This window comes from Apodemus sylvaticus, chromosome 20, assembly GCF_947179515.1.
Source record: "Apodemus sylvaticus chromosome 20, mApoSyl1.1, whole genome shotgun sequence".
NCBI classification, from domain to species: domain Eukaryota; kingdom Metazoa; phylum Chordata; class Mammalia; order Rodentia; family Muridae; genus Apodemus; species Apodemus sylvaticus.
Genome location: NC_067491.1, coordinates 44,188,331 through 44,203,570, shown reverse-complemented (window position 1 = coordinate 44,203,570; position 15,240 = coordinate 44,188,331). Strand labels below are relative to the sequence as shown.

General features: G+C 43.9%; 1 protein-coding gene and 1 non-coding gene across 2 annotated transcripts; both read right to left on the bottom strand.

Annotated features, from left to right (window-relative positions):
• Positions 1-7,468: 7,468 nt before the first annotated feature.
• On the bottom strand, positions 7,469-15,240 carry Slc25a3 (solute carrier family 25 member 3). The gene is made up of 8 exons (XM_052165239.1): positions 15,124-15,240; positions 14,756-14,904; positions 13,042-13,163; positions 10,134-10,313; positions 9,304-9,485; positions 8,659-8,831; positions 7,889-7,999; positions 7,469-7,803 (listed from the first exon to the last, which is right to left on the bottom strand). Exons 2-8 carry the CDS (start codon positions 14,898-14,900, stop codon positions 7,643-7,645), a joined length of 1,074 nt encoding a protein of 357 aa, XP_052021199.1. The 5' UTR covers positions 14,901-14,904; positions 15,124-15,240; the 3' UTR covers positions 7,469-7,642.
• LOC127671402 (small nucleolar RNA SNORA53) lies at positions 8,902-9,145 on the bottom strand. Its single transcript, XR_007974757.1, has one exon. It is a non-coding gene; the product is annotated as a small nucleolar RNA SNORA53 (small nucleolar RNA).

The window sequence follows — 15,240 nt, the reverse complement described above, 5'->3', positions numbered from 1 at the left end:
GGCCCCTTGGGAGAATCACGGGGTAGCATGTATGACATTACCCAATCAGAGGGACAGACACTAGAAAGGTTACCGCCAGGGAGAACATCCTAGTACCAGTGGGTCCTTCCTGGTTTTAGGACATGGGAAAAGGAGCAGTAATGTCTTATACTTTATGATAACAGACTGAACAGCGAACCTGTAAGCCAATTAAATGTGGTCCTTCTAAGAGTTGCCTTGGTCATGGTGTCTGTTCACAGCAGTTAAAACCCTCTCAGAGCTGGGTAGTGGTTGTCCACGCCTTTAATCCCAGCACTTGGGAGGCAGAGGCAGGCGGATTTCTGAGTTTTCTGAGTTCGAGGTCAGCCTGGTCTACAGAGTGAGTTCCAGGATAGCCAGGGCTACACAGAGAAACCCTGTCTCGAAAAACAAAATAAAAACAAAACAAAACAAACAAACAAAAACCCTCTCGGAGGAGAAGGGGGAGTGGGGAGGGGCTCTGTGAAAGGGATGTAAAAAAATTTTTTAATTAGTTAAAAAGAATATGTAGACGAACATCAATGAATAAAAAATAAAAGTAAATTATTTCCTTTTTTAATAGCCATGTGCCACTAAGCCTAGCTTTTGTTGAAATTCTTAACATTATTTTTGTGAATAAGTATTAAAAAACATTCCAAAGGTTAAAGTAAAAAAGGATGAAATAAAAATAAGTATTTCGGCTGGAAAGATAGCTCAGGGGTTAAGAGCACTGACTGCTCTTCGGACGGTTCTGAGTTCAAATCGCAGCAGCCACATGGTGGCTCACAACCATCCTCGATGAGATCTGACGCCCTCTTCTGGAGTGTCTGAAGACAGCTACAGTGTACTTACATGTAATAAATAAATTAATTTAAAAATAAGTATTAACATTTGAATACTTTTCTTCTCCTGTTATTATTATTTTTTTAAGGATTTATTTACTTAAGCAAGGCAGTTGTGGTGCACGCCTTTAATCCCAGCACTAAGGAGGCAGAGGCAGCAGATTTCTGAGTTGAGGCCAGCCAGCCTGATTTACAGAGTGAGTTCCAGAACAGCCAGGCTGTCTCCAAAAAAATAAAATAACAGATGTCTCTTCTGCCTTGGTTCCCCCAGTCTCATGCCAGATTTGCAGTAGAACACCTGTGGCAGCCTTCCCCACCCTCCTGCACCCATCTCCTGTGGATCCCACAGGTCCTCCGCCCTTGGGTTAGCAGCGGGTGCCTGCTGGGGTCCTCATTGCTGTCGCAGCCCCTCACCCCAGCAGGCACCCGCTGCTAACCCAAGGGCCCCTCTGCCCAGGGCCAAAGACAGATCCACACCCCTCCTCTTTGCTCCCAATCCCCTCAATCTCATTCCTAGCTCTGTAGCAGAAAATCTGCTGTGGCCAGCAAGGACCACAAAGACCTTCTCCTCCAACCTTCTTTTCCCAAATTTATCCCAGTACCCCAGGCCTCCAACAGCAGCAAGCACTCACCTTGGACACACCAACTCAGCAGGGCAGGGAAGCAGGCAGCACCCAGCGGTCACACCCTCCACAAATCCAAAATGGGAAACAGAAACCAAGGAACTTTTAAAACACCCACCAACAAAGGCAAATCCAGAAATTAGCACCCAGACAAAAATCATGCCAAACCCAGATGCTTAGACACCAGCTTAAAAATACAATTAACAGATTCAAGATGGCGGTGGCCTCCAGACCCAGTCCTGGAAGGTCACTCAGAGGAGCCTGAGAGATCCATGGAGGCTTCCCAGTGAGACTCATGGAGGAAATCTTCAGGACAACTTAAAAGGGAAGTCTCATTGGAAGATGCTTTTAAGGATGGTTTCATGGGGGGCTGGAGAGATGGCTCAGTGGGTAAGAGCACCGACTGCTCTTCCAAAGGTCATGAGTTCAAATCCCAGCAACCACATGGTGGCTCACAACCACCCAAAAAGAGATCTGACGCCCTCTTCCGGTGTCTGAAAACAGCTACAGTGTACTTACATATAATAAATAAATAAATCTTAAAAAAAAAAAACTTAAAAAAAAAAAAGGATGGTTTCATGGAATTGGAAAAAAAGATGGCACACAGTGGACAGAAGTAGAACTGGAGATGCCACTGAGGTGACAGGTGTAAAGCATGGGAGGACAAAAGTGTGGACCACCGCCCCACCTTGCCATGTCATGTCAGCTAGGCCAGGCCACCGCTCAGCCTGCAGCCCGGCCCACAGGCAGGATGGTGGACAGCAGCACGGAGCTCGCACAGGTCCGGCCCCAGGACACACCGATCACCCTAGCTCTGAGCTCCAGGACCCTGGAGATGAAGAATGGTTCTTTTTTCTGGATTACATCTCCTCCAGAGACTTCTGTGGCCATGCTGCCGCCACAGGCCAAGGGGATATAGATGGTGGAGCTGATGTCCAGTGACCTGTGCTACAGATAGCTGCTATGGGCAAGGGAGCGTCTTTTGCAGTGGTATCGATGACTACAGACGCGTAATTGAGAATGAGAGATATCAAAGCTTCCATGACAACCCCTCCCAAAGTGTAGCTCTTCACAGTTGATGGCTTCTGGAGGGGCGGGGCTGGGGAAGGATTTAAAGCTCAAAGGGGCTGGCCACTGGGAGTTTGACCATTCTCCAATGAGTATATAGGCAACACAAAGTAAATTTCTGGGGTTTTGTTTGTTTTTGAGGAGGGGGCCCTGAGAAGAATAGGAAGTGTGTGTGATCAGGGTGCATTGTATGAAACTCCCAAATAATTAGTAAACATATGTTGGGGTAAAAAACACACAACACAACAGCCTGGGCAATGTCTCCACTACAGCCCAGCTGTCATACCAGAGCTGGGAGGGAAAGACGATATAGCAGAGGTTCTGTGGAGGGAGACAACTGGAATCGAGGGGTATTTGGGGGGTGCATGGAAACCTAGTGCAATGGAAACTTCCTAAAATATATGAAGGTGATCTTAATGAGGTCTCCTAATAATGGGGGACATGGAATCTCAACTGGCCATCTCTTCACCAAACCAGGCTTCCAGTAGCGGAACTGGGTTGCATTCAATTGAGCTGTTGGCCAAGGGGCCATGAAAATCTCCAAACAACCCGGGCTGTTGCTAGGACAATGGATTGCTCTCTGCAACCTGAAAGGCGGGTGGATTATTGTCGAGGACGACACCCACACCATTCATTGAACATCAAGAAGTCCATCTGGTGCCTACATGGCACCTTCAGCCCTACATTCTAATCTCTTTGGTCACTGAAGGTACTCTGCAGGCTACCAAAAAAAGAAACACAAATATCAACCCAGCCACAAAACCTCTGACATATGATCTGTCCTGACTGCAAAATATGCTAGGGCAATGATGGCACAGAATTTGGGGGAGTGGCCAACCAACATCTGATTGATGATTTAAGGTTCACTCTATGAGACAGAACCCATACTCGACACTGCTTGGGTAACCAAGACCCAGAGACTAGATAGATGACCCAGAGACTAGATAGATCGCCCAGAGACCTAGGGTAATAATGATACTCTGCTATATTTATACACCAGCGCCTTTTATTTAGTCATCATCAGAGAAGCCTCAGCAGGGAACAAATACAGAGATGGACAGCCAGACATTATTTGAAGAGTCTAAATGGGCTGTCCCCATCAAATCCCTCCACTCAAGAGCTCAGGGAACCCCTCAGAAGAGGAGGCAGAAAGAGCAAGAGGAGATCAAAAACAACTGGAGAACAAGACCCTCCCAATCAACTAAGCAAGGTATGTACGAACTCAGGCAAGGGACAAGCAAAGCTGGCATGGTCCTCTACATGGCTATTATAGTTTTTCTATAGGACTCTGGAGCATGAGGAGTGGGTCTTTGATTCTTGTGCATGCTCTTGGGGCCCTTTTCCGTCTTTTGGTTTGCCTTGTCCCATATAATGGGTTTGCATTATCTTATTACTTTGTCATGTTTGGTTATCATGGTAAATGAAAATGGCCCCCATAGGTCCATAGGGAGTGGCACTATTAAGAGGTGTGGCCTTGGAGGAAGTGTGTCACTGGGATGGACTTTGAGGTCTCAGATACTCGTCGGTCCAGTGTCTGTCTTCCTACTGCCTGCATATCCTGAAGTCGAACTCTCAGCTCCTTCTCCAGCACCATGTCTGCCTGCACACTGCCGGGCTTCCCACATGGCAATGGACTAAGCCTCTCAACTGTAAGCCAGCCCCAATTAAATGTCTTTCTTTATGAGAGTTCCTGTGGTCATGGTGTCTCTTCACAGCAACACTAAGATAGCTGTAATCTCTTAGGCCGTTCTTTTCTAATGAAAGAGAATTAGGAAGTGGACCAGGATGGGAGGGGAAGTCCATCGAACTGGGGGTAGAAGGCAGGGAAACTGTAATCAGGATATATTGTATGAGAAAAGAATCTATTTTCAATAAAAAGGAAAAATGGGTTAAAAATATTTATGTTTGCGTGTTTTGATTTCACATATGTCTGGCATCCTGAGAGGTCAGAGGGAATTGAATTTCCTGCAACTAGAATTATGAATGGTTGTGAACTGCCATGTGGGTCCACAACTTGGGGCCTGTGCAAGGACAAGCACTCTTTTTTCTTTTTTTAATATATTTATTATTATATCTAAGTACACTGTAACTGTCTTCAGATATACCAGAAGAGGGCATCAGATCTCATTACGGATGGTGGATGGTTGTAAGTCACGATGTGGTTGCTGGGATTTGAACTCAGGACATTCAGAAAAACAGTCAATGCTCTTAACCGCTGAGCCATCTCTCCAGCCCAGGACAAGTGCTCTTAACCACCAGGGCATAATTTTTAATTTTATGTATATGAGTGCTCTGTCTGAACACAAGGGAGCTGGGAACTGAACCCAGGCACCCCAGTCCTCTTAACCGCTGAGCCACCAGATCAGCCTTTCTTCCTTTTTCTTTACAGTCTGGTACCTAAATGCTATAAGCAACACAAGCTTTCTGAAAAAGTTTAGTCTAGGACTGTTGTCTGGGTTTGGTAGAATGAATGATTCTGTGTCACAGCGAAAACATTTCTGCGACACATCTTGTTATGGTATTTGTATCCAGTGATACACTAAGGTTAAGAGCAAGACTTTGACTTAAATCAGCACATTTTGCATCCTTCTCTAGTAACAGAAATGTTAATAAGCCCAGCTAAAATATGGCCAAAACATCTCTTCAAGTTTTTAAGTTACTCATAAAGCCACTTATTTATCAATTTGATTTAGGTGCAGCAGTCACACAGGGCAAACAACCTATCGAAATCTGCCTGTCAGATGTAATTGTTCTTAGAAGTGACTATATGGGAAGCCTCTGGAAATTAGTCACTTGTCTTTCAATTCAACAGAACCCAACTCAACTGCCAATCTCAAGCACTCGTCTTTGAATGTTCTATTCACATGTCTACATTAGACATGAGTAAATAAAATGTATAAAAAAACCAAAATATCCAACATGTATAGACTTGAATACTTATTAGTGCATTTATTTATTGGTAGATCTGAAACCAGAAGTTCTCAAACTAGCAATCCTCCTACCCCTCTCTCTTAAGTGCTGGGGTTACAGACATATACCCATTGAATTACATTTTGGGGGATGGGTTTTCCCAGAGACAGGGTTTCACTGTATGGCTCTGGCTGCCCTTGACCTCACTCTGCAGACGTGAGTGCTAGAATTAAAGGTGCCTCTGCCTCCTGAGTGCTAGAATTAAAGGTGTGCATCACCACTGCCTAGATGAATTATGTTTAAGTGGACATTTTACTGGGCCTGATTGTATATGAGGAAAGAACACGTTTGTGTAGCAATTAGAAATGGCTTTGTGCTCTTAACTGGAGAGAGTAATTGTAAACAGCTTAAACAGCATACTTTGCACCAACACCTATAAATAAACCTGTTCAACAAAACTTCAACCCTATGTATGGCAATAGCCACGCCTCAGCAACAGATAGCTGTATGCCCTGAATAGACTTAGGGCCCAGATCTATTTTGGGTTTACTGCAATCTATTTCCAGTCCCACTTGTTCTTACATTCCGGCCCAACTATCATCCTAGCAAGAAACTTAGTCTTAGGCCAGCTGTGGTGATACACACCTGCTGTAACTCTCAGGAAGGAGACTCTAGGAGCTTGAGACCAACCGAGAGTTTATGAGGACCTGTCTCAAATTTTATTCTTACTTTCCTTCTCCTTGTATTTGGTATTTGTGGTAGAAATTTTCTAGAAGACTCTGAAGGTCAAGTCCTAAGTCAACTTCACCCTTGCTTTTACTGAAGGCCTTAAAAGCTACCTACCCAAGACCTAGCTGCCCTGGAGCTAGCATGTAAAATATGCTGATATGCTAGAAGGGAACCTTTCTAGCCCAGGCAAATGACAAGATGTGAGATCCCGACAGCTCAACAGATACTTCAAAAATCGTGAGACTTTAGGACATAACTTTTAGGTATGTTGTGATATAGCAGTAGAACGCACACTGCCACAGCTGTTAAGGATTCCAGCAACCATCTGGTTAGACACAGAAATTGCCTGTTTCACCTAACAATTTCAAACCTAATAATCCTTCCTTTCTCTCCAGTACAGGTGTAAATTTAACATGCAGCTAACTAGATGCACAACTGTAAATTTAGTTCAGTGTTCTTAGAAAACAGATTTGTAACAAGAGAAAAGCATTTGTATTGGAATCCTTGCAGAAACAAGCTGTAGTGGCTCTTATCTGTAATCCCAGAAAGCTGAGGCAGGATTACCTGCCTGGCCTCACTGTGTCAAAGTTCCAGACCAGCAGCCAAGGAGACAAAAGGGAGACCCTTAAAACAACAAGAATTCTTGCATTATCGGAGTCCCTCCCACACATGTATACATACGTTTTATATATGTGTGTGTGTGTGTGTGTGTATATATATAAATATATATATATATATATATATATAATGTAGAGATTGTCAGCCCTCTCCAAATAAGCAAGGACTTCAAGGCAAAAATCAGGAGAACATAAAAAAACCAGAGAGAGAAAGAGAGAGAGAGAGAGAGAGAGAGAAAAGAATCAAACTGAAAACAGTTAAAAGTCCATCCAATCTGGTTGTGTAAAAAGCGGGTCACCTTTGTCTTTTTTTAGCACTCCTGCTTTGGCAGGACTTACTATCATTCTAAGGAGCCTAACTTGGGCGCCCTTTTATAAACACAGGTCAATAGACCCCCTAGCATTAAAAAGTGAACATGAGACAAAATTTGCTATACTAAAATTAGCTTGTCAAAAAATAAACCAACTCACTGCTTATCCATATTTAATAAACCATGTTTTTGAAAACCCAAGACTATTTCCTAAACACAGGAGCTTCTAAGTGAGGGAATAATTTAGGAATAGCACCAATGGTTAGTTTACACTTTTTCCTGGGTGTGTGTGGGGGGAATACCTTAATTCTTCTATTTTAGCACTAAATCTTTTTTTAATATTAGTTTTTAAAATAATAAACTCATAGACATCATGAATAGATGGGTTTATTTAGCAGTTAAGTTTGAAACTCTTGCTTTAAGCAAGGGTACTACAGTAATTATATCAGGAACAGACATTTCCTACACTGTCAAATATATAAAAGTTCCTTTGCACTTTCAACACTGATCAACAAGCAGATTCAGTCCATGTTACTTTGATGTGTCTACTCAGTTAACCCAAGCTTCTTCTTCAGAGACTCTGGCATCTCAGGTGGAGGCGGGCGAGGGAGCCTGAAGTACACCTTCACAGAGTCATAGATGAACCACTGGAGCGCAGTCAGAGTGCCAATCATGATGATTCTGGCGAAGAGCCCCTTCCACACACCTGTTCAGAGAGGAGACGAGAGTGAGCGCACAAGCGCCACCTACCCACCTACCCAGGTGAAACTTCTCAGGGAAGCCTAACTTACCTCTAAAGCCAAGCCTCTGCAGAACCTGAGAGGCTGTGCTGCCTTTCTCTTTATTCAGCACAGAGACCACAGAGTCAGCAGGGTGGGAGACAATCGCACAGAAGACGCCAGCTGCGGAGGGGGGGTGGGGAGAAAAATAAATAAAAATCAAGATGCTTCAAAGTAAAATTCCTGCCTCACCCTCCCAAGTGCTAGGATTACAAGCATGTGTCACCACATTGGCTTTAGTTTTATTATCTAAAACATTTATATTTAGATTCACCCACTTTATATGCATGAGTATTTCCCTGCATGTATGTATGTGTACCACATGCATGCCTTGTATGTCCACAAAGATCAGAAAAGGGCACCATTATGTCCCAGAAATGGAGTTACAGATGCAATTTTCAAGCATGACAGTGGCATGTATAATAATAATGGTAACTATAGAAAAAGATTTCTGGGAATTAAAATATTTAGAATCCAGCAGAACATAAAAACAGGCAGATAAAAATGCTTCCTAATCTTTGGAAAATTTCCTTCACAAAGGGACCAATAATAGAAATGATATAATTTGCCTATAATGTCATGAACAGGTGCTCTAAATAATTCACACCAGCCAGGGAACAGTGATGCATATCTTCAGTCCCATAACTTGGGAGACAGAGGCAAGTGGATCTCTGAGTTCAAAGCCATCCTGGCCTACACGGTCAGTTCTAAGACAGCCAGAGTTATAAAGTGAGACCCTGAAGGTAGATCTATACATGGACAGATGGGCAGACAATTCATACCTATGTAACCTGCCACAAATGTCACAACCAGCTGCTCTGCCTTTGTACATTCACTTCGGGGCTTAGGAACCACAAATTTGTACAAAGCTTCAACAGTACGTTCAAAGCAGGCGAACTTCATCATGGTGTATGGGATCTGTCTCATCCACAGAGGAGCAACACCCTTGTAGAACCTAGGAAATTAGGACACTAATTTAAATAGGTGTCTGAGTTAATTTAGCAGAGATTTTCACCATCTACAGAAGTGTCCGCACACCAGTCGAGTCCTGACAGTAACACATGACAGCATACGCATGTCACTGCCATCAGAACTGAAGACTAACATGCAGGTATATTAGTCTCACATGCCAATGACTCAAGCACCTTTGACTATACAACCAACAAAGTTGCTGGATGTTTCTTGGACTGGAACTACAAGAAACAAGAAGTTTACAGGTAGAACTCAGTTCAAGATTCACCCACAAAGGTGGATCTAAGGAAGCATGTTGGCATCCGAAACATGCAAACTGCCTGTGTATCAGAAATGTCCCGACAAGCCCCACCCACCTGAGTCAATCGATATTTTACAAGTATCAAGTCATTTTCAGACAGACAGAAGGACTTAAGCTCTCCCCGGTGACTAGCTTTAGGAGAATGCTCACTTACGCATTTAAGCCTTCCTCTTTATACATTTTGGGAACAGCTTCCCTCAATGTGTTGGCATAACCAGGCTGGGTTTGAATTCGAACTTTAGCAGCTTCCATAGGAGCCAGGGCAATGTCAGCGAAGAATTCAGCACTGGCAGAAGCAGCTAAATATAGTGATGTGCGCCACAGGTAGGTGTTCTCCTAAAAGTCAATATACAGTGTATATACAATCAATATACAATACAGTCAATATACAATGTGCCACACTGGCCATTTCAATCTAACTTTCTATGACAATATGACTTGGGAGACTAAAAATATTCCTCTCCCCTTTTCTGGTTTAAGATCTAACTTCATCAGTCTATCCCAGTTTAGCCTTGTTATATAGGACAGTATAACACATCTTAACGCTAGGAAACAGATGTACATCACCCTGCCTGACTTGTCTGAACTACTCTTACTGCATAGTCCATGAATAACACTGTATCAGAATGAATTTATACTGTCTCTCAAGCTCATAACTAATATAAGGTATATGCTCCGAACATGCACGGGACACATACAGTAATCCAATACTACACAAAATGAATCCCAGCCTCTTCTCTTACACTAACACACATAACTTACTTAGAAATTCAACATAATACATTAAGAGAAGCTAGAATCTTATGAAATACACTTCCCTTTTCATCCTATCTCTGCTATTGCTGGATATGCCTTATGCCTTATGCCATGCTGCACTTTTTCTGGGGCCATTTCTTCAGCTATAAAACAAGGTAAGTCAAACAAAAAGCACAACATCCTTTCTCAAACACTTGGGACATTTAATATCCAAGTAAAATCACATACCTCACCAAGAATGTTGCTATATAAGGCTTTGAAGACTTCATAAAAGCCGAATTTGCAGAGCCCTTGCATGGAATAGCCAATCAAAGTAGGGGCCCATCCTTTAGCCAAACCACGAACACCATCTTCTTTCAGTGTAACGGAGAATCCATTAAATATGCCCTTGTATTTCTGAGGGTCCACCTTTAAAATGGGAAAATGTTAATATAAAAGAGCTATGTTAATTTAGCTGTGTGGTGTTTTTTCTATTTGCCAAAGTTATTTACAATGAGTTTTATAAAAATAAGATTTAAGAATATCTAACACTTTTCGTAAACACTTTATTCTCTTTACTGTGCTTTTTTGTGTTAAAATTTAACTACAGAAAAGGTGTATGCAAGTTCTTAGCTTAAGCTAAACACCTATGTCTTTAAAAACTTTTGTTTGGTACATTCATGTATGTTTCTATGTACATGTACATGGAGGCCAGAGGTCAATGTTGGGAACTTCCCTTTACCTTGGAATCTCCTCTACCACTACACCTGTCTCTACCACAGCCTCCAGAGACCTTCCTATATCCACCTTGCTAGCACTGGGATTATAGACATGCATGACCATGCCCAACTTTTTACACAGGTGCTTGGGGATATCACCTGGGTTCTTCAGGCTTACATCACAACTTTTTTTTTTTTTTTTGGTTTTGGGTTTTTGGAGGCAGGGTTTCTCTGTGTAGCCCTGGCTGTCCTGGAACTCACTTTGTAGACCAGGCTGGCCTCAGAAATCCGCCTGCCTCTGCCTCCCAGAGTGCTGGGATTACAGGCATGCGCCACCACCGCCCCGCAAAAAATATTCTTTCTTGAGATGTATTTATTATAGTGAGTACACAGTAGCTTAGCTGTCTTCAGACACCCCAGAAGAGGGCATCAGATCTCATTACAGATGGTTGTGAGCCACCATATGGTTGCTGGGATTTGAACTCAGGACCTTCAGAAGAGCAGTCAGTGCTCTTAACCGCTGAGCCATCTCTCCAGCTCCCACAAATACTCTTATTGACTGAGCAATCTTCCCAGCCAAACTGGGAGGATTTGGGTGGTTAACTCAGTGTCTACTGCAGGCTAGTCTCAAACTCTTAGTGATCTCTCTGCCTCTGCCTCCCATATGCTAGGCTATAGGCATGAGCTACCACTTCCAGGTTCTATTTAGGACCGTTTTCATAAACAACTTCTACATCCAAGTCTAGCTTCCTTTAAATTATATTTAATTCTTGGATAGTCAAAACTATAAAATTACAACAACAAAAAGTAAAAATTAAATTAAGATATAAGTATGTATTCCTGATCCTGGAGTCCTTCAAGCATGAACCACTATGAACCACTGTGAACATTAGATAACCAAACTAAATACAATGTTACAAGGCACAGCATCTTTTGAGATATAGAATCTCTTTTACTTCAGAAATTAGATTTACTCCAAAAGACAGGCATGTTTCGGACTTACACTTGTCTATCAGTTTAACAACACTGAGGGTAGGGGAGCTTATCTCACTCTCTGCCGGTAGGTACTAGAAGGTACTAGAAGGTTCTAGAAGGGTTGGCATACATCACCTTCCTCTCTCCCTCCTAATATTTCACCTTCCTTTCTCTTTTAGGTAAGGAGACTTCTAATCCTGTTTGGGACAAATAAATTTTTAATGTTTGATTACTTTTCTTTTAATAATTAAGATATTCAAATTATAAAAACATAGAAGAGGCAATGCTCACAACTTTTCCTATAAAGAAAGAACTTCTCTGAGAAACATCATCTTTGTCTCAATATTTAGGACAGGAAGTTACTTCACATAAGATAGCACACAAGACTGACTGCCCATTTTGATACATAAAATACTTATGCAATAACTACTTGGGGTCTTGAATTAGTAGGCCTTGAAAATGACCTCTGGCCAGCACTGAACAGCAGCAGTTAAGATCTTAGAGTAAGAAAGAGCAAAACAATTAGCAATCTACCCACACGCACGTGAGAGAGGTGCATTAGAGAAAGCTGGAGAGAGCTCAGAGGTAAATCACACACCTCTCTTCCAGAGAGTTCAATTCCCAGCGCCCAGGCTGTACAGCCCAGAGTCACTTGTAACTCCAATGCCAGAGGACCTGAAGATCTGACACCCTCACTGGATACTCACAAATTTATGTAAAAATAACATACATACATACATAAACTGAGCTGGAGCCCGTTCCTGCTGAAGTCTGTAGCAGTTAGGATGTCTCCATTTCTCATTTGTGATGAGCTTTAAAAAACTGGGAGCTGGGGCAGAAGAGATAGCTCAGTATTTAAAAGCAGTAGCTGCTCCTCCAGAGGTCCTGGGTTCGGTTCCCAGCACCCATACAGTGGCTCACAACCGCCTATAACTCAGTTTCTACAAAGCAGATGCCCTCTTATTTGGACACCAGGCACACGGTGCACAAATATACATGAAAGTAAAGTACCCTTACACATGAAGTAGAAATAAAACTTTTTAAATGTAAACAAAGCTGGAAATATAGCTCAGCGGCAGAGAGGGTACTCCTAGCACAATTACTATGTAACAATAATAAGAAATGAGGCCATGAAACGGAGGGAGGTGGAGGCATGGGAGGCATTGTTGGGAACAAAGGGCAGAGAAGTAATATAATTGTACTTTAGTTTAAAACAACGTTTTATTAGTAAGATAAATCACACACACAGGACACATGAGGTCAGTGACAGGCACTTGCCTGTCAGACCTGCTGGTCTGAGCTCCATGCTTGGGTTCCCTACGGTTTAAGTAAAGAATGGACTCCCCAAAATTGTCTATTTATTTCCACACCCACCCACCACAGAATATATATTATTTATATAATAAAAATGTTATCATAACAAACAATAAAAATAAATAAAAACCACTCATGCCAATACAAACCTGCATGCGGCATTTTACTAAATCCAGGGGAACAACAGCAGTGTGTGTCAGCCCACAACTTAAGACCCCACCAAAGCCACACAGTGCATAATACTTCATGGAGCCAAATTCACAACTGTACTCTGTAATAAGACAAGACACACCGTGCATTTTAATACAGACTCATATTAGTGCACATCAACTTACCTCCTGGGCAATTAGGTTTCCACACAGCTTGTTAGTAGTAGTCTATATCTTAACTTATGTTCCAACAGTGCATGCAACACAAACCTGCATTCTGCATTTAATCAGATCTAGAGGAACCAATGCTGTATGTGTTGTGCCACAGCTAATAATTCCTCCGAGTCCACAGAGGAGAAAGAATCTGCCAGATCCATATTCACAGCTATACTGCTCTGTTTGATTGAAGAAAAAACATCAATTATTTCTTCAAAGACTATGGAAGTCTAGGGGAACAAAAGAAAATCCTATTTCCTATTGAAATAGTACTATCCCTAGTCTGCAGCTTTAGCCAGCAGCCACAGTTAGGTAGAAAGATGAGTTCTCATAGTGTAAATAAAGGAAAGTCACTGCCAAATCGCATCACTAAAATTATTAAGATGTGTATCTGTAGACGGGCGGTGGTGGCGTATGCCTTTAATCCCAGCACTTGGGAGAAAGAGGCAGGCAGATTTCTGAGTTCGAGGCCAGCCTGGTCTACAGAGTGAGTTCCAGGACAGCCAGGGCTACACAGAGAAACCCTGTCTCAGAAAAAAAAAAAAAAAAAAGTGTACCTGGGAGATACTATTTTCTAAAACTCACTAGAGCCCAAATTCCAAAAGAGCACTCTCTTAAACACGGGCAAAGCTTGCTCACTTTAACGTTTACTCCAGCTATTAACCAACTCAATGAACTAAACCACATATGCCTAGTTCCAGTCATATTGGCTTTAGCTTTTGAAACCAGAGGAAAATGCCTGGAGATACAAAGGAGTTTTCCAACCACATTTAAGACACACAGAAGCCCATGAACGGCCGGGGTGTGGGAGGGGATTTCTGTTTTACTGGCACAATACAGGTAACGTTCTCTTGGGGCCTATAATTCGGCCTTCGGGTTTCTCTTGTACTTAGGGTCCCCTGGGATTTAAAACACACAATTATTGTCACCCACCTCGAATCCCAAACCACAAAGGAATGCACACCTCATATAACCTGCAAGTCACCTCCTCCACCAGTAGCACCAAAACCAAGAGATCCTCAACCCCATTACCTCATATACAATCAAGATAAGATAATACAAAAAACTTGGGAAAGGAGCTCAAAGGAGAGTTTTCCGGGTTTAAAAAAGAGACAAGTCAAGTAAGACCCTTATGGAGTTGCAACTGTGTCTGGCTAGTGGTTAAAAAGGAGACTTTGCCCAGTAGACTTGGCTGACCAAGCCGGCTCACTGGGGAAGATAGAGAAGTTGGTAACCACTTCTCCGCCTCTACTCCCTCGGGGACATGGAGGTCACTGAGTGGCGCTGGGCCGGGGCCCTTCCACGCCCTTGAGGGAGGGCCAAGGACCCGACAGCGGCCTAGGGCGTCAGAGTTGACATCCCAGGGTCAGCTTGAGACCGGTCCTCAGGTCCAGGGCCGGAGCGCCCTTCCCCGACCTCCAGCTCCTGCCCAGGTCTCGGAGGCAGAGCCGGGGGCAGGATGGAACCAGCGCTCGCACTGGGCAGGGTGCGACCTCACCTTCCACGGCGGCGGCGGCCAGGTGGCGGGAACGCCGGGGCGGCCCCGGGGGGCTGCGGGGACCCGACAGGCCATCGTGCACCAGCTGCAGGTGCGGCGCGTTGAAGGGGTTCGCCCGCGCCAGGTGCGCGACGGACGAGAACATCCTCCTGCGGGGAAGACAGAGGGCGGAGGTTAGAGACCCGGCGCCGGGCAATGTCCCGGGAGCCCCGCGAGACACGCCGGGCTCTGCGCCCTTGAGGAGGTCACGGCTTCTTCCCCAGGGACGCCGAGCCCGGGCCGGGCCCACGGCCAAGGCGGCGGCCACAAGAGACTCCAGGCTCCGCGCCCCGCACCCTCTGCGGCGAGGCCCGGCCGCGCTCACTTGCCTAAGATGGCGAACACCCAACCGCTCGCTGGGCAAGGTTGTGGCTCACAGAGGCCGAATGTCCTCCCCGCCCGAAGATCCGTGCCCTTCGTGCGGCGTCACCGTGACGCACGCCAAG

Excerpts from the sequence above, each read along its gene's own strand:
- Slc25a3 (XM_052165239.1), bottom strand. The coding sequence starts at position 14,900 with ATGTTCTCGTCCGTCGCGCACCTGGCGCGGGCGAACCCCTTCAACGCG. Across the intron at positions 10,314-13,041 it reads TAGTAAAATGCCGCATGCAG|GTGGACCCTCAGAAATACAA; the intron begins GTTTGTATTGGC and ends CCCATTTTAAAG. Across the intron at positions 9,486-10,133 it reads ATAGCAACATTCTTGGTGAG|GAGAACACCTACCTGTGGCG; the intron begins GTATGTGATTTT and ends ATTGACTTTTAG.